This window comes from Gymnoscopelus microlampas, assembly GCF_963454915.1.
Source record: "Gymnoscopelus microlampas genome assembly, chromosome: 11".
In the NCBI taxonomy this organism is placed as follows: domain Eukaryota; kingdom Metazoa; phylum Chordata; class Actinopteri; order Myctophiformes; family Myctophidae; genus Gymnoscopelus; species Gymnoscopelus microlampas.
The window spans coordinates 19992513-20011743 of record NC_139948.1 but is presented as its reverse complement, the minus strand read 5'-3'; the positions used below and the strand labels follow the sequence as shown (position 1 = coordinate 20011743).

Here is a 19231-nt window from a genome sequence, read left to right as displayed (position 1 = left end):
CTCCCACGGGCTGCCAGGACTGACGGCGTAGCTGTTGTTAAACAGTTACTAAACACATGGGCTTTTCTGTGGCTGCCTCGTCTGTGCGTGTGCGTGTGCGTGTGCGTGTGCGTGTGCGTGTGTGTGTGTGTGTGTGTGCGTGTGCATGTGCGTGTGTGCGTGCGTGCGTGTGTGCGTGCGTGCGTGCGTGTGTGCGTGTGTGTGTGTGTGTGTGTGTGTGTGTGTGTGGCGGGGGTCGCTGAGAGGATCTACAGATATAGGTGTGCAAACGTTAATGGGCCAAGGGCACAGAGTCACCCCGCCCTCGACCTGTGTGTTAAATACTGCCAAGGACACTGGCACAGATAAACCTTTACGACTTAGAAGTAAAAACCTTGCACACCTTCAAGCACCTAAAATGCTATAGGACCAATAAACAATCTCTGTTAATATAGCTGTCATTCTTTGATATTCATTCTTGTTGATTCCTGCTAGTATATATATGTTTATTATTATTATTATTATTATTACACTTATTAATATTATTATCATTATTATTATTGCTGCCCTTGTGTACCCGTACTCAAGACGTAACAATAAAGAACACCTTGATTCTTGAACCTTGAGCGAGACAACAGTCTTGCAACGATCAATTTGGTGCAAGTTGTTTGTGTGATCCGTCACTGTAGATTAAGGTAATTGATTTTTGGGGGATGCTGGCGGAGGCCAAAGACATCTTGGGATAGTCTGGGTTACAGGTCTGCTCTGCTCTGCCTAAATAAATTCGAGACATTATTTAGATAACTATTATATAGATGGTCCATAACACATAGGGTCAGGTGAGGCTAACTTTGCACCTATATGACAGAGTTGCTGACAGTAACAGCAAAGATTCATTCCTTCACTGAAAATTAGTGACTATGATGATTAGTGAACAAAATGAGCAAGTACGTGGGAATGAGTCAGTCTGACAAACTACTGGCTGTGAGCCAGGCAGAATTCCACCCAACAAATCTATCAATATATAAGCAACCAAACACTGCAACAGAAAAGCAACCACATCTCATCCTATATTCAAATTTGCTAAAGGGAGGACCGGCCGGTGGACGAGCCGCCGGCAAACCACGTCGTCACACTCATGTCACTCTGACTCAGCCATAACCATTTAAGAAGTTCTCAATGCAGCTACACCCAAATATGGAGTGTGTTGTCTAACCACAATGTGTCGTCATGGCATCAGGCGCAAACAAATCAGTCAGCTCCATATATGGGCACAAAAGGGGGCATGCCCATATATGGGCATATACTACTGATGACATCAGGGATCTCCATATATGGGCATAAAAGGAACAAGGATGCAGAGATCTCCATATACTGTATGGGCGTGTCGTAGAGTTCTCAAATTCTACCCGAACCCGACCCGGCCCGACCCGACGTTTTCGGGCCGAGCCGGGCCTCAAAAGTATGCTAATTGGTCGGGCCGAGCCGAGCCTCGGGCTCAATGAAAAAAAAAAAAAAAACGTTTTCTTTAATGTTTTTTTTTTCTTTTTTTAAATAATATATTTTTTAATTCTGTTCTGTCTGAATGTGTATTTATCTATTATGAAGATGGCGCTGACTGGCTGGCGTTAACTTGCACTGTGCTGCTCAGGGAGGGCTCAGGCAGCAGAGCGAGAGAGAGTAAAAAAAAAACGATTCTGAGTGTGCTTTGGTGCGAGCGTTCCGGTTACCATCGGAACGCTCGCCCCAAAGCACACTCGCCCCCATTCATTTCGGACAGAGGCCGCCGGATTAGACCTGGGGCGAGTGTGTTTTGGGACGAGCGTTTTCTGATTTCATTCACCGCTTGTTTACAAGTCGAATTTGGGGAAACAAAATAATTAGGAGCTCAAAAACATAATGAGAGGATACAAGAGATATCTGTGCAACAGCTGCAAAGTGTGCACATTTAAGCAAGTATTTTAAAACAGTGAAACCTACCGAGGAAAAAGAAACAGAAAGTGATTTCTGCGACTCCAGTACAAAAACCCACGGCAAATAAAGTCGGTCTACACCAGCCTTCAACAATAGCGGTACATTCAGTGGTCAGGTTCGTTCAGAAATCAATTGAAGAACGCAGGAGTGAGCTTTCCATATAGCCACGCGCGAGAACGTGCATACACGCAGTACACTACACATGTGTCAATGTTTACGTCGTCAGATCTTGAACGTATCAGCTGGGGTTGGCGGAGCGTTCACAACCCGCAGAGACACTCCAGCGTAAATACAAGCATTTAACTAAATTTAAATCAGCACAGTGTAAGTTAACGTCAGCGCCTTCAGCGCCATCTTCATAATAGATAAATACACATTCAGAACAGAATAATAATTTTAAAAAAGTATTAAAAAAATTAAAAATAATATTTTTTTTTTTTTTTTTTTTTTCTCCCCTCGTTTTTTTTTCGGGCTTTCGGGCCTAACATGACGGTAATACTCGGGTTCGGGCCGAGCCTCGGGCCGGCCCAGTCGGGCCCAGTTAGGGCCGAGCCTTAAATTTCAGGCCCGTTGAGAACTCAGGCGTGTCGGTCGGATCGGCAGTGCAACATGGGTGTGAGGGCCTCGTAGTGGCCCAAACTCTAGTTTTCTAAAACAACATACATTTGTACCTTCATATGTATAACAAGACATAATCTATTAGTGGCTCTCTGTGGATCTTTGATGTCATGTTGATGACATCATATTGATGACGTCAGTCTTGCCCAAATATGGAGAGACGACACAATGGTGAATCTGAGACCTTTAAAATAATGGCAAAAAAATATATATTGGGAAGAATTTTGAAAAATACAAATACAAAGCGAAAGATGTTACAGGATGTATTTCCTTGGCCTTCTGGCAGTTTGCACAAGACATATGGTGCTGATCAGTCCAGCGGTATGCAAGATTAGCACTGGACACAGACAGACACAGACACGTAGACGCTTCTAAATGGCTCACTCAGAGCCACACCATAAAAACGTATTTCATCACACTAGATTTGATGCAAAATAAAGCATGAATGAACACAAGAAATAGACACAGATGTTGATTTTACATTCGCTTACACATGGAATCAGGGATAATGCACATTGTGTTTTTGAAGCGATATGTGTTGTACGAGCATTTGTTATTGGCCATATGCTTGAGAGCGATTCACTGCTGCATCATTCATTTGACCGCCATGCGAATACTAGGCCATTTAATTACGTCAGTGGGACCACAAAGTCTCTGGCCCTTCAGTGCACCCGGGTCACAGAAAACCTAATGACGCTAATGGTTCCAATTCATTATTCAATCAGCAGTACAACTACCCGACTGCCTTGCAGTTGGGCAAGACAATTAATTTGCATCTCATTTAACTCCCTAAACATGATGCTGATTGATGGAATAGCTGTTTTCTGTCTTGAACCTTTACTACCCACACTGCCCTGTTATACACTCAACCTAATAGAATGGATACTACTAAGTAAATTAAAGGCTAAGAATTGAACGATTTAGGCCTACGATTAGGTGTTAAGTTCAAGTGGTGGTGTACTGTTACACCCAATGTGACTCCTTATTGGGCTTTCACAGCCAGTTAAACTCTCCCTTGTAATTGTAATCCTCCAAGGAACAGGGAGTTGTTGGATATGGACTGGTTTAATTACAAAACTGAAACACAAAATTGAGAAAAGCAAATATTAACATAAAAATACAAACGGCTTGTTACAGGTAACCAGTGCAGGATTAACGCAAGGGCTTTTAGCGCTGAAGCACAGGGCACCAACCTTGGGGGAGGGGCACCAAACGGCGGGGAGAAAGTGAAAGAAGACTGAACTATCGCCAAAAAGCGCAGACATTTTTAAGCAGCGGGTGCTGAAGGAGCGCTATAACGGTGAAAGGTGCCGGTTAAGTGTCAATGTTCCGCATAAGCATTGTCAGTTAAGTAAGTATTGTAGTAAGTAAATGTTGAATATACAGGTACATTCAAGGTAGGCCGAAGCCTGAATTTCACCACTGTAATGCCATACATGGCAATAAAGAACACAAAAAGGATGAACAGTACACCTCAATATACATTATCACAATGTTGGATGATATGCCTACTTACTTATTTTGCCACTCAAAGGGGTATAAACAAACTGATGACTTTAGATCACTAACAACACTCAACAAACAATTTTTCTTGCTGTTTTCAGGGCATAAAGGAAGTCTGGTCACTTCATGCAGCTCAACAACATAAGCAGCGCCCCCTGGAGACAGGGAGGTACTAAACTTAAAAGAAAAAGGAAGAACTATGCCCCCTAGAGGCAGTAAAGTGAAATAAGGAAGATGTTCCATTACAGGTGGAATAAATTGGGGGATTATGTGTAAATGAATGACCGAAAAAAAAGTATGTACCGAAAAAATTACAACAAAAATAAAAATAAACACAACTCTGATATTTCCTGTAAAACATCACTCTTGTGGGCACAAGCCCCATGGACACATTACCATTCTGGTGAATTGTGGGTAACGTAGTTCGACAGCTGTCTGCTCTGATGACGATTACATATCACTGACAAGGCAGAGGGTTTTGGATACATGGGTGGTCATTACTCTGGTCACTTGGGGCCTGTCACCCTACTGATTTCTTCTCTCAAGCTTCCTGGAAGGCTTCGACCAGTGATCGCCATTGACTGTGACCCCCCCCCCCCCCCCCCCCCACACACACACACACACACACACACACACACACACACACACACACACACACACACACACACACACACACACACACACACACACACACACACACACACACACACACACACACACACACACGCGCGCATCATGGAGGGGATACAAGCAAGAGAAATGGATAAGAGATGGGAGAGAGACAGAAGGTAGACTCGGTGTGTTGGTGTGATAAAAGATTGGATCACATGATGGAGTACATAGCCTGAGACAGATTGTAAATGTACTATGTGTTCCAGTGTTGGTTCTTTTGATTGATGGGGCTGGTCTCCGAGACAATGGACAAAGTGTAGGTTTGTTTTCTCTACTGATGCCCCGAAGATGTATTCACTGCATTGTATTCCCTGCAAACACTCTATCATCTGGGAGCTAAGTTTGATGTGCCACTGATTAACTATTGATTGACCATTGACTAAAGGAGCGATATTGGCTCATTGACTGTCTTTAACCTAAGCACAGCATCTATTGACTTCAGTTGCCCTCTCTGCTTTGACTTCCTAAGTTGATGTTTATGCAATTTACTTCTGGTCTTTTATAGTCTAAATATAATACCCCCTGTCATCCATTTAATCAATTACATTAATGTGATTTAGTTCACTGGATTGAAGATCTTTTCTGTCTCAAATGTATTGATTCCACTCTTAAAACAATAATTGATAGTATGTGGGCATCAGCTGTCAAATATTTGTTTACACATTTTATTCACTGGAGTTGTTTTGTAAACCTTAACATAAAATCGGCATAGCCTTTTATTAGTGTGATATTGAAATTGCAAAATATTTAATTTTCTGTCATTATAACTCTTTAAAATAACTACATGTAGCCGATCCATAGCTGGCAGACGACTGCTTACAGTACCTACTTCTATGGATTTGGTCACAATATAAACGTTTGATTTGAAACTGATTTGATTCTAAACCCAAAGAGCTTCCAGTTGGACTACAAAATCTTGACATTCATCTCCCCACTGCGATGAAAAAGAAAACCTATAGCCCACAAGTTATGTAAGGCATATCATTGAATATTCTCCTCCAGGCAGATCTTACCTAGTGAACCATGCCATTCTCATGGAGCTCATATGTCTTCCAGTTGCCCGTTTTCGCTTTATCAGCACTATGAACTGTCCATGGTGCTGAAGTGCTGCACTGCACGGTTGGAATATGGTTTATCGGTTTGTATTTTGTCTGCTACCTGTTTCGATCGAATAGGGCAGGCTATTGGTCTGCTAATTAAAAACATTCCTACAAGTCTACAACCATATGACTGGTTGCTCATTTCTTAACATCAATAAATACATCGCCTATAATATTGGGTTTGATTTTGCGCAGAGGAGAGAAAGTGAGCTGGTTGTGTGATCTTGCTCATGTCGAGATGTGTGGGCGACAAATGTGATCAGGGTTGGTGTGTGTGTGTGTGTGTGTGTGTGTGTGTGTGTGTGTGTGTGTGTGTGTGTGTGTGTGTGTGTGTGTGTGTGTGTGTGTGTGTGTGTGTGTGTGTGTGTGTGTGTGTGGGGGGGTCGTTCGGTGCATAATCAGTCACTATACTTGCACTATTACCGAATACCAACGGCGGTATGCAACACAAGAAGCCTCTCCAGTTATACATTGGCTATTTGAAAGTAGCCAATCTACAAGCTCACATGTGATGCATTGTGAGCTTGTAGATCTGCTATTTTCAAGGGGGGGGGCTCCTGGCAATCGTGAGCTACAATCATTACCGAAAAATAGTTTCTCTCTCTCTCTCGCGCGCGCGCTCACTCTCTCACAGAGAGAGAGAGAGAGAGAGAGAGAGAGAGAGAGAGAGAGAGAGAGAGACTCGTTGGCGGATAAAACGCCCGTCGTGCAACAGCATAGAGCCAGCAGTGATTCCCCACTGTTACAGAGCTGAGGCACTCACCCTCTAAAACTGTCTGGACACACACACACACACACACACACACACACACACACACACACACACACACACACACACACACACACACACACACACACACACACAAGCAGCATTATCCCCTGCGTGATTCCGCCCTCCATACTAAATCCCATCTCGCACATCTGTCGCACACTCTTCTTGCATCGTAGGCTATATGTCACCACACGACCAAACACACACGCTTTGCCATTCCAAAACCATAACCACATTCTGCCGAGCATTAAATAAATGGACAACAATATGGTTCGAAATCGAAGTATAGCAACAAAAAAAAGATGTATAGGCTATAACGAACGGAATCATCCATATTTCAGCACCTAAAGTATGCCAAAAAATATATCTGTGGTCGACTGAATACTTTATTAACAGTTTCCCCCCAAAAAAATCAATCACAGAGGTACAGTTTCATACAAAAGGATGCTAAAAGGATTAAACCCCAAGAAAGCACTATGGCTTGTTTCCATTGGGGTCCTGTGTATTCAATTCGTAGAAACCAGTACAGATGTCTGCTCAAACATAACGCCAGCTCCAAATTATAACAGATAAAAGCCATTACACCAAGAAAATAGCCCATGAAATCGTCCATAATGGGATGCTGTTGCACCAAGGAGTCGAGTGCAGGTGCTCTCTGAGCGGATGCCTGCCTGCATGCTCGCTGTAGACGATATAGCCTACTGTCAATTGCATACATCACAGCACAGCCGCGCAATTTCTCACGCCAAGACCAAGAATTACACCACAATAAAGTATCTTAAAGAACATCATGCATTTCGTCACCTTACCCCCGCTTAATACTTCCGTCGCCCAAATGTCAGTCCTGCTGCTTCAAATGGAGAGGGAGATTTTTGTTGTAGTTTTTTATCCTCTGCCAACGCCGTAGGTTCAGCAGCACACAGAGAGAGAGAGAGAGATGGGAGATGGAGAGAGAGAGAGAGAGAGAGAGAGAGAGAGAGAGAGAGAGAGAGAGAGAGAGAGAGAGAGAGAGAGAGAGAGAGAGAGAACGCGTTACTGAGAGAAAAAGGCAGAAAGGGAATGGGGGGGCGAGTGAGAGACAGACCTGTGCGCCTTGAGATATGTGGCACACTGTTAAACTGCAATGGGGCATTGGCTTCTGTACACTGTAAAATCCGGAGAGATAATTTAACTCTGAGAGTTGACTAAGACTTTGGTTACATTTAAACACTCTCAGAGTTACAAATGGATAAACAACACTAAGGATTTCATCAGACCTTTCTTGAATACATGGGGGTAAAGGTTGCAACATACTGTATGGCGGTCATTATTAACCGCTGTAAAACATGTATGTAACACATAAGCACACATACATGCACACTGCATTAATGCATCATTTATTATTGCACCTGATTCCCTCATCACATTGTGTGTGTGTGTGTGTGTGTGTGTGTGTGTGTGTGTGTGTGTGTGTGTGTGTGTGTGTGTGTGTGTAAAACATCTAACTGCAACATGCATTATGTGCAGATATGTGTTACCCAACCTTGCCTAATATCTCTCTTGTCTTTGTAAATCTTTAATGGCACTGGGTGAGATCGAGAAATACTATAATTGCTGTTTTGCAACAGCAATTATAAGAGGCTGTATAGTGCCATAGAATTTTGCAGTTTGCAGAAGGCTAATTATGGAATAATATTAATATTTTCCCCTCAACAGTTCTGGTCCTCTGTCACTGAAGTGAAGGTTTACTAGGGACCTTGAAGCAATGAATATATACTGTGTTGAAGAGTAGGGAGGGAGAGAGAGAGAGAGAGAGAGAGAGAGAGAGAGAGAGAGAGAGAGAGAGAGAGAGAGAGAGAGAGAGAGAGAGAGAGAGAGAGAGAGAGAAAAGATCATTTCATATTGCTTTGACAATATGAGAGATCAAGTATCAAGTTGGGTTCACTGGTCACTCACTCATACAGGACAGGTAGAGCAGCAAAATGTTGGTGTGAGATGTCCGCAAAACTCTGCCTCATTAATGCAATATACAGAATAATAAGAATAATAAGAATACTGTAATGTATCATGTGAAATAAAAAATAATACATAATAAAACAAGATATCAGCAACAAGGATTGTGCAAAGAGAGATGAGCAGAATTGGGGGAAATATAATATTATTCATGGCGAAGTGATTATAAGGCTATACGGAACATCAAGTAAACTTCCTATGTATATCTCTGCAGGAAGACAAAACTGGTATGCATCAGTATTATATCTTATCTACAGTATGTACCTTTGTGCAAACTAACCATATGTGAAAACAAATCTACAGATGAATGCAGCTATATACTTGGTGTGTTTCCACTAATGGTCTAAGCAAAGGCAGGCTCAACAACTAAAGCTAAAACTAAAACCATTGACCCAAGTCCCATAAAACCAAGTCCCATCTGGTCAATGGCTAGAGGTAAGTAGACATTTATGATAACACACCCAGGAAGGGCCACGAGGTCACCAAAATCAGTGCACCTTGCAATCTGTCAAGTTTGGCCGTTGGATGGTACCAGAGAAAACGCCAAGGGGTCTCTCAAATCATTAAAGGGATAGTTCACCTAAACAATGACTTATTTTCTATCAATTACACACCCCATGAAGCTTTGAATTCATGGAGTTTTTTTGTTTTTGTCGCATTCCTAAGCCAATAATTTGATGACCGGCGGAGTCTCCGGTAGGTATCCATAGAAAAAAAGTTATTTTGGGGGTGAACCATCCCTTTAAGGTTCATCCCCCCCAGTGCATGAATGTGCTCAGCAACTTTCATGGCAAGCTGTCAATTCAATTTTGGCTGAAATTGTACATTTTCACATAAGGGTGATGCTTTGAGCCTCATCCAGGGTGCATGAAAGCACCCAGCAAGTTGCATTACAATGTACCCATTAGGTTCTGCGATTATCTTGTGTGCAAATACGTTTTGGCCTAAGGGTGGCACTACAGGAGAGGTCATGTGGTCATCGAAATCAGTAGGGTGTATCATATGGGGAGCATGAAAGAGCACACAACTAATTCTATACCAACAGAGTCAGTAGATTTCAAGTTATCAAGCTGCCATGCATCTTCATGGTTCTGTTCTCACTACAGGCTGCAGCAGGCTTGCGGAAAAGGGGAGGTCGTAAGAGCAAAATGACATAATTGCGGAGAAAATTAACAAATGCATTGCCTTGCCAAAGTTCTTACACCTTTTCCAACTAGCTGAATATCACCGCAGATGACATAACGCTAACATTGCATGTGACTGTTAGAAATTCAAAGTGCTAGGGCGCTCGGGTGGCACAGTGGTAAAGTGCCCACCCACCACCATGATGTGGGTTCGAATCGATCGTGGTGCATCCGGCTTTGTCGAGCGTCTATACGAACACAACTGGCCCATGTTCGGGGAAGTGAAGCGGGGCGATTGTTACTGCGTGTAATCCTACGGGCTGGGGGGGCGGGCGGCACCTGTCAGCGGGGAGTGTTGGAAGGGAGGAGTAGGACGAAGGCTCTACGTCCTCCCGGTGGGCTCCTCACTGGCAGGTAAGTCAGTAGGCGAGCAGTGACAACACACAATGTGTGTTGGGAGGAATAAATTGGCATAATGACTAAATGGGGGGGGGGTTAAAAATAAAGAAAGGGTAAAAAGAAAGAAAGTCAAGATGCTAGTGATTTACATGTTTTATTTCCACTGGCAGCATAACATTTGCATAAAGGTTGTCTGAGGAGGTTAGGGGGTAGGAACACCTCTAGAATCCCTCTCTGAGAGACTACAAACTCAAACAGATGGCTCATAATTAATGGAGAGCTAGCATGCACAGTTCATGGATGAGAATATCTGTCACCAGCAATGGCGAGATCTCAGAGGGTGATGAAAACAAAGTGTGGAGATCAGGTGGGAAAATCCCTGTTCCAGCACTCAAAGAGAAGCCGCATTGAATATAAAACTCAGAAATTCAGTCCCGCAGAGCACTTGTTCAATTTCGGTAAGCCCGGAAAATAAAATCAACTTCCTTTGAAGTATGCTGCAGCTTTCCACATGGCCAGCTGCGCTGCAATAATTCAAACATCCTTGCTCACTTGAGCTCCTTCTCCCTTCTACCAGTGGTTCTCCCACCTTGCCTCGTCTCCTTCAACCACCACAATACATCCTTCACTTTGTGTACATGAACAGAGGATGCAGGACCAGAAAGAAAGGGGGAGTCTTTGGTTGTGTGGGAGGTGGATAGTTCTGCAGCAGGTTGTGAATCAAACTGTGAATGCAGCACTGGGACTATGAAAGACCCTGGAAGGTGTTTAGTGTACATGGCGTGCATGTGTTTGTGCGTGGGAGGGAGACCTTGCTCCCCTTCACATGTACAAGACAGTTAGAGCTGTGATTGTTCTCAATTAGCATGTATTTCCCTCTTTCTCTCTCATTTTGTTCTCTCTCCCTGCTGTCATGATTTCACCCCCTCGCTCACAGAATGTATTGCATGCACGAAGGCACGCACGCATACTCGAGAATTTTAAGACGTATTCATTTTCATAATTATTTCCAATATTTTAACCCCAACCCTAAAGCCACGTTGTTCTTGGTTGCACTCTCACGTCTGCAGCGCGATGCGTTGTGAACTGACACTCAGATGCTCAACAAGTATAAATCAATATAACCCCTAACCCCAACCCCCAAGTTCCTAATCCTAGTCAAACCTTTATTTTCCCAATTGTAATCCTACTGTAATGTATCACTGTTTCTCTCTCTCTCTCTCTCTCTCTCTCTCTCTCTCTCTCTCTCTCTCTCTCTCTCTCTCTCTCTCTCTCTCTCTCTCTCTCTCTCTCTCTCTCTCTCTCTCTCTCTCTCTCTCTCTCTCTCTCTCTCTCTCTCTCTCTCTCTCTCTCTCTCTCTCTCTCTCTCTCTCTCTCTCTCTCTCTCTCTCTCTCTCTCTCTCTCTCTCTCTCTCTCTCTGTTTAATGGTGAACCAACATAGCTCTGGAACTGTAGTGGCTCAATGGCTTCTCTCGTTAACGTTTTGCCGCCGCTGCTTACTGTAATACACAGCTGTAATACAATGGCATGTTTATGTTTATTGATTAAGAAATCCTGTATCACGTGCCACCATGCCGACATTGATTCTTACGTTGAAACAGGTCACAATGCATTAAATTAATTAATGAATTAATTAATAACAGTCTGGCAAGATTCAGTTCATGATGAAGAAAATGTGGCCCTAAGGGCTTATTAATACATTGTTGCATGACCATCATGTCACGTTTTTCTTCGGAAAATACTTTTTTCATTGAGGGACACATCCAGCCTCTTGAGACAGACTGTTGGCTCATGTAAATGCTTCCACCTATCAATCAATACATAGAAAATCTGCAGAAAATAGAGGATTTCCCACCTGGACATCCCTTTCGCTTTTGCAGTCACATGCAGTCAGGATGTAAATCAAATTAGTCCAACCCTATCAGGATTGCAGCTTAGCAGAAATGCCAATTCAAAAACATTTATTGAAGATATTTTTAAATATATTTTTTGTGAACAGAAATGACAAACAGATGAAAGCTTCCTGTGCACAATATGGGTGAATGAGCACTTTACCCATATTTTTCATATAATTTGTCCTCTCTCCTCATTAATGCTAATTATAAGAATGCACCATTTCCGTCTACTCACTCTGTGCCTCATTGGTGGGCGGTGGACAAAGATAGATGTGTGAAGTGCTCCTTTAATAGATTGGCTTCAAGAGATTACAACAAAGTATAAATAGGCTTAATCCTTAAAATGAAAAACTATAACCAGCTGACCAGTTCTTGACCTCAAGAGGTGACAGAATGATTGAAAAATTCCACTCATTGCAGGATAGATGCAGCTTAACCCTTGTCCAGTTGTCATGGATAAATGGCCTATCTCTTAAACAACAATTCTTTATTATCACGTTTGCATAATGTGTAAAAGTTTTGTCATTCATGTGATGATGGGCAGAAGTGATTGAAATATGCTGATATGCATGATAACAAGCCATTTGTCTTTTCTTTTTAAACACATACACTACCCTAAGGGTGTGTTTATGCAGTGCCTTGGTAGGGTTGAACTCTTGATGATGTAAATGAGTTCAATGTCAAGCACATGAAGAACATGTGAATAGGCCGACAATATTGTAATAATGCAAAAAAAGTTTTTGCGTGTTTTATTATCCTTTTGACAAATACTGTATGTATTGTACTATTATGTTTATGTAGCCTACAGTATATTCATTTTTGTCATTAACAACATCAATCAAAAGCAACCCTTCCTTTGATAATGTGTGTGTGTGTGTGTGTGTGTGTGTGTGTGTGTGTGTGTGTGTGTGTGTGTGTGTGTGTGTGTGTGTGTGTGTGTGTGTGTGTGTGTGTGTGTGTGTCCGACCACCGGCATGTTTCCAAATATTTATCCAGGACCGCTATGGAAACAAGCCCTCAGGGCTTTTTGTGTTATCCTTTTAGCATTATTGTATAAATGCACACCTGTACTTTTTGCAAACTGTTAATAACGTATTCAATCAATCAATCAATCAATCAATCTCATGAGGAACTGCAGAATGGTTAGATCCAACAGTAGCCTAAAAGTGAGATGATATGATCTCTGACCATAAGGTTGCTTGTTGCTGGTTCCAATCGCCGGACCAACTGTTAGAATTGACTGAGAGAAGGCCAGGAATAATGTTCACCTTAGCTGCCACCGTTGAGGAGATCTTCAGCAAGGAATTTTTTGTTTTAATTTAAAGTTTGGGTGCCGGCAAACTGTGGTTGTTACTGAGTTGCTTCCGGGTGTAAATGCATGTGATTGAAATTGGTTTTCATGTCTTGTCATATTATATACTGTACACACGTACGCATCGGTGTCATTCTCAGTGTTCATTTAACAGTGAGAGAGTACAAATAAGAGTCCATTTGGTTACATTTGTACACTCTGAAAGAGAACAAATAAGGGTCCATTTGGTTGTGTACACGCTCAAGAGTGAAATGAACACTCAGGACTTCATAGTGTAAATCGGTGAGATGCATCTATATCTTATGATGAAAGTCAAACTTTCTTAAGAATGCATGAGAAACAGCTGTTGGCTGAAACTGTCTTGGCATATTTAGTTTTTTCATGTTGTCCATTTATACATTTTAGCTAGATTTTCAGCCACTCCACTTTCCTTTTTTACTCCCTTTTTTCATCTATCATTGTGCTATGGACTCATCGTGACCTCGGCTTGATGTTTAGACATTTAGACAAACTCTGGCGCACACTGCATACCCAATGTATTCAGCTCAGATCGCAATGTTGTTTACCCAACAGGCTCCTTCAACCGACCAGCCTCACCACTTTTGCGCTGCAACTGTGTTTCCATGGAAACCGAGTGTGCTGGTAATGGCAAGGAGCAAAGTGAGAGCGAGAGACACTTTAACCCTCACCATGCTATCCCCTCGTTTTTCTCTCTTCTTCTCCTTGTTGGTTATTTTATCACTATTCTAAATGGCACAACGGATTTTAGCTGACCTTATCAACCTGAGAGCCAACATAAATCTTAGAACCTTTCATGAGACATTGTCTTGAAACTATAATTGTCATTGAATATGCAACTTCCCACATCCACTCCGCAATGCATGCGCTATTGTATTTCAGTTAACATCTTTATTTTATGACTGCAGCTGAGCAGGGGTGGAACATTGTACATAAGTAGCAGTAGTATAAAATTTATGTCAGTCCTTAAATTAAATAATAGCAAAATAAACAACAAATAATTATGTGTGCCTAATTCAGCACACATCATTCAATCATATTACATCACATCAAAAGCATGTTTTGTGAAATTGCACCTGCAACTATTATAAGACTATGTTGCGATATTGGAGCATTTGTGAAGAACTTCACACAAGCTATTACAGTAGGAGCCAAAACAAACGGTGTGCTGTGTCATTGCGTTGAGTTTTACACCTGCAAAGATACATGTGGCATTGTATGCTTTATTCTGAGATTGAAAGTATAAAGTATGGTCCATGCAACTGGCTGAGCTACCAGGCACCCCCATGCAAACTGTCTTAAGTGAAATCACAGTTGCTATTCTGTCTTAATTCAAGTTCAACAAACTATATAACGCAAAAGAAAAGAGGGCTTCTTCAACAACAGTCTGTTGTAATATAGTATAATAATGATGATAGATCAATGGTTCAACAAGTAACTGTGAGTCTGGTTTCACTTGATCACAGTGTGCTTTAATGAGATATGGTGCAATCTGTCCTCGTGTGGGAGATTTCATCCCCTGCAAAGGAAAATGAAGTGACATTTCGTCTCACGAGGATACATTGCACTTGCTTACGAAATTGTGAGTGTTAGACAGATCAGTCTAAGGCAAGCAGTGGTTTTCAAACTTTTCGTGCCCAAGGCACACTATTGGGCAAGTGAAAATCTCAAGGCACATCTGTATTCATAGTCAGAATAGCCGAGCTCACAATGTGTTGAGTGGCGTGTTTCATTTACATGTTTAAATATGTAAAAAAATAATTATTACAAATGTTCCGCTTTAATGACATGTAGCCTAGAGTACGTAGGGGTGCCAGGTTGAAAATGTATATTATTAAGGTACAGAATTTGCCTCTGTATTGAGAAATATTCTGATACAAAGTACAAAGTTGGAACTGTACTGATGAAAAAAAAAGAAGAATTCACAACTGTTGTATAGCTATAAATATTGCAATAATAATTTGTGGTAGTCACAAAATCCCAAGGAACACCTGGGCCTGTGTACCTTGAAACACCATTTGGGAACCACTGACGCAGAAGAGAGACAGGAAACCAACTGTCTCAGCTACAGTACTAGGCCCACCCAAACCACCTTTTGTAACAGTAAGTTAGATCACAGAAATTGCCATTTATAGTGAGTCTTAAATCAAGTCCATTGAAGTATAACGCTGAAGAGAAGACAGTGTTCAGTGTGGGACTGTTGGCTGTATCCTCGGTGGCTCGTGCCAGGGCAGTCAGGTCCACGTTGTGGGCATCACTGGACTCAACTGGGACACAATAAGCACTCAAGCAGACAGAGTGCAATGTTGCAGCTAATCTGAGCAGCTACTACACCACGTTAAACAGCCATTTAAATGCACACAGTCACTCTCTCTTCCTTTCTCACACATATACAGTAGAAACGCACACGCGCACGCTTACGCATTCAAAGAGAGCGGTAGGGTTGTTATCAGTATGATTATGAAGGAAAATAGAGTAGTAGGTTTTGACAGAATGCATATTCAACTATCTAGGCCCTAGATAGTTGAGGAACACATTAGAATGGTGATAATTCCATGTACTGTATCCTCTGAATGTATAAATAGGCTCTTATGGGGTGATTTTTACACTTTCATAGTTAACCACCTGAATCCTAGAATCCATGCTCGTCAAAAATAGCGGCTTTACAAGCTCACAACACGCCACGTTGCTAAAGGCTTTTTCCGGCAAAGACTTTTGGTGAATAGAGGGGGGAAAAGAGTGGACCAAGTACAGAGCCAACCCTGGTCAACTCAGCACTACAGTAGTTTACTAAGTATAGAGGTTTTAAGAAAATTAACAAAATGGCATCCACCACTGCTATGCCTTATTGCTTATCACCATTATCAGCTTTGTCGCTGTCAGCCGTCAAAACTGTTAATTTTCAGGAAATGGAAACAATAATCTTGTGTTCCAATGGATCCAACTTAGTTACATGCTCTTGTTAATACATTTCATTGGTTCAAAATTTACCCACAGACAGACTTAACGACTTTCACTTTAAATAAAATGTAAAAAAAATTGCAGCTCTATAAGCTCACAACGTGTTGCATCGCTGTGAGCTTGAAGATCGGCTATTTTTGCTCATTTTGTGTGACACTGTAGTATGGCGAGGTAAGGCATTAATTTATGAAAAAAACATTTAAAAAAAGTTGAAATATGGAGATATGAGGTTTCTGCCTGTCAGCAACGCTAACTTTTTTTGGTAGCTGCACCTGATTATCTCTCCACAGCACACTGTCAGCAGGGCCACAAACAGCATGAGCTAGGATGATGAAAGCTAATAGTATAATAATGACGATACATCTGTGGTTCAACAAGTAACACTGGGTCTGGTTTCAGTTGATCATGCCGTGTTTTAATGAGATATGGGGCAAACGAGGCTATGTCCTCATGGAGATGCCATCCCCTGCAAAGGAAAATGAATTGGCATTCCATCTTATGAGACCAAGTGTGTGTGTGTGTGTGTGTGTGTGTGTGTGTGTGTGTGTGTGTGAGTGTGAGTGAGAGAGAGCTAGTGATTGAGTGAGTGAGTGAGTGAGTGAGTGAGTGAGTGAGTGAGTGAGTGAGTTAGAGAAAGAGAGATAGGTATTATAGTTCTTTACACGCTTTAGGGGTTTGGGAATGCATTTTTGGACAATGACTGTGCATACTAATTTGTCTTTATATTGTTTTAATGCTACAGTAGCTGTGCTGCATGGTTGGCATGGTGCTGGAGGCAAGACATAGTTCCACAAATGTAGGCCTTTGTAAACATTAGAAAATAAATCATTTTTTTATTTAGCTGGTATTTAAAATGTCACAATTCCTGGAAGATTACAATAATAATTCAATTGGAGTTCATATGAGCAAATACTGCCACCGTGTGGTGAAATTGTTGCATGGCAACAGATTGTGCCTGAATATGCGAGATTGTAAACTCCATGACTGAATGAAACAAGTGAAAACAAACAGATGCAATGCAAGTACACACGCTCACTCGGCACCTACGCCACAAAACCACACACGCACCGACACAATTGAAATAAACATAAGCAAGCAGACACACGCGGCACCACGCCAATGAAATCTAAACACCCGCACACACCGGCAATATGCATGCACGCACACTGAATGTTTACATACCGTCTCTCTGTCTCTCTCTCTCTCCGTTCCGCATAAACTCTTAACCACTTAAACCCCAGCGTTGCATCATGTTGTGAGCTTGTCGATCGGCTATTTTCAGCAAAAGCTTTACGCACAATAACAAAAAAACAGAAAAGACACTAGTATTGAGCCCTGAGGGACTAAGGTTACCCAAATGGAGTTTAAGCAAGCCCCCAGAACCCAGTGGTTTCATTGAAGCCAAATGGACATGCTGGCCATTTGAGGTATTGCAGGTGTGCCCAATGTGTATATATATATATATATATATATATATATATATATATATATATATATATATATATATATATATATATATATATATATATATATATATATATATATATTATTTATTTATTTATTTTATCTTATTTTTACAAATCTTTATTTATATTCTCATAGATTACAATACAATACAAAACGAACAAACACAAATAACATACACAAACAAAGAAGTTATCAATACATCATGATTTGTGTGCATGGGGAACTCATTTGAAACAAGCTCAGTGCTTTTATGAGTCTTCCAGTTTAGTAGACCTTGTATTGTGAATTTGTACTTCCATGTACTGTTGTTTTCATGTCTTACTAAATAAAGTACATCAATCAATCAATCAATCAATCTATATAACATCAGAGCCAGGGGGGTTTACTAACAGAAAACATTAAAGAGTGAACACAAAAAGACAGTTCTTGCAGCTTTCTTATTTTTTGAGTCATAAATTGTTTACTGGCTTCAATCTCGAATACAAAGAATGAGGGTTTGGAATGGCTAAATTTGGATTTATGGCCCAGTGTCGCAAATAAGCCGCGCCCATCGCATTTTCCAATATGTTTCCAACCCGGAAGAAGGGCCATGCCCTGGGTGAGCAACTCAATGCAATAATTATTGGCAAGACCAGACCAAAGATGGTACATTTTTTGTCTCTTAAAGACAAGACTCATGCTTCATAAACCTTTCCAGCGTGATAGTTCCTCACTTCCTGTACTGTCCAATCGCAACGAGGATCCTCTGTGATTGGCCAGTAGACCAGGAAGTAATTCATATTTCTATTTAATGTTTTAATTGACTAAATATAAATAGACGTATTACAAAACGTCAGGACAAAATGCAGTTACAAAACTAGATAAATAGATGACTTAAAATTAGGAAAACAATGGAGAAAAAAAAGGTTTTTGTGGGCTACAATAAAATGTTTTACAGATAGGCTACTACTGGTTATGGCTTTGTGGTTTGTACAAAGTTTAGAATTTTCTAAATATAACGAACAATATTTGGACGATGGCTTGCAAATTGCAAATTTGGTACAATGGATATACAATTTTGAAAGAATTAAGAGAATGTTGATTTCTAGCGGAATAAGTTATATAATGACAGATTGGAAGAACCCTTGTGAGCCTTACAATGTCTTATTACAAATAAGAGAGGTTACTATCAAATTAGCCTATACTTCATAGATGTTTACTCCTGCTACGATTTAGTCCTGAACCCTTGGCTAAATACTGGTCTATATCTACAGTATCATGACTTAGTTTGGTTTATTAGAGACACGTTAACATAACAAACTGTATTTTTTTTCTTTATTTACAAGTGTGCATCATTTCAATGTACTCAAGTATGCCACAAATACATTTTAAATTCACCTCACAAACTAAACTAAATCATACAGGCTATTGGCATCTATTATTTGGCAAAGGTAGCAAAAAATCT

At 41.1% G+C, this 19231-nt stretch overlaps 1 protein-coding gene across 1 annotated transcript in view; it reads right to left on the bottom strand.

Annotated features, from left to right (window-relative positions):
• The window catches only part of LOC311054649 (adhesion G protein-coupled receptor E3-like), a gene marked incomplete at both ends in the record, with an annotated part of 34144 nt that overhangs the window by 48 nt on the left and 14865 nt on the right, over nucleotides 1–19231 (bottom strand). The window contains 2 exons of the mRNA XM_084070653.1: nucleotides 1–31; nucleotides 15527–15626. The exon at nucleotides 1–31 is cut by the window's left edge and continues 48 nt beyond it. Coding sequence (XP_083926779.1) covers nucleotides 1–31; nucleotides 15527–15626 — 131 coding nt within the window. The remainder of the gene's footprint in view (nucleotides 32–15526; nucleotides 15627–19231) is intronic.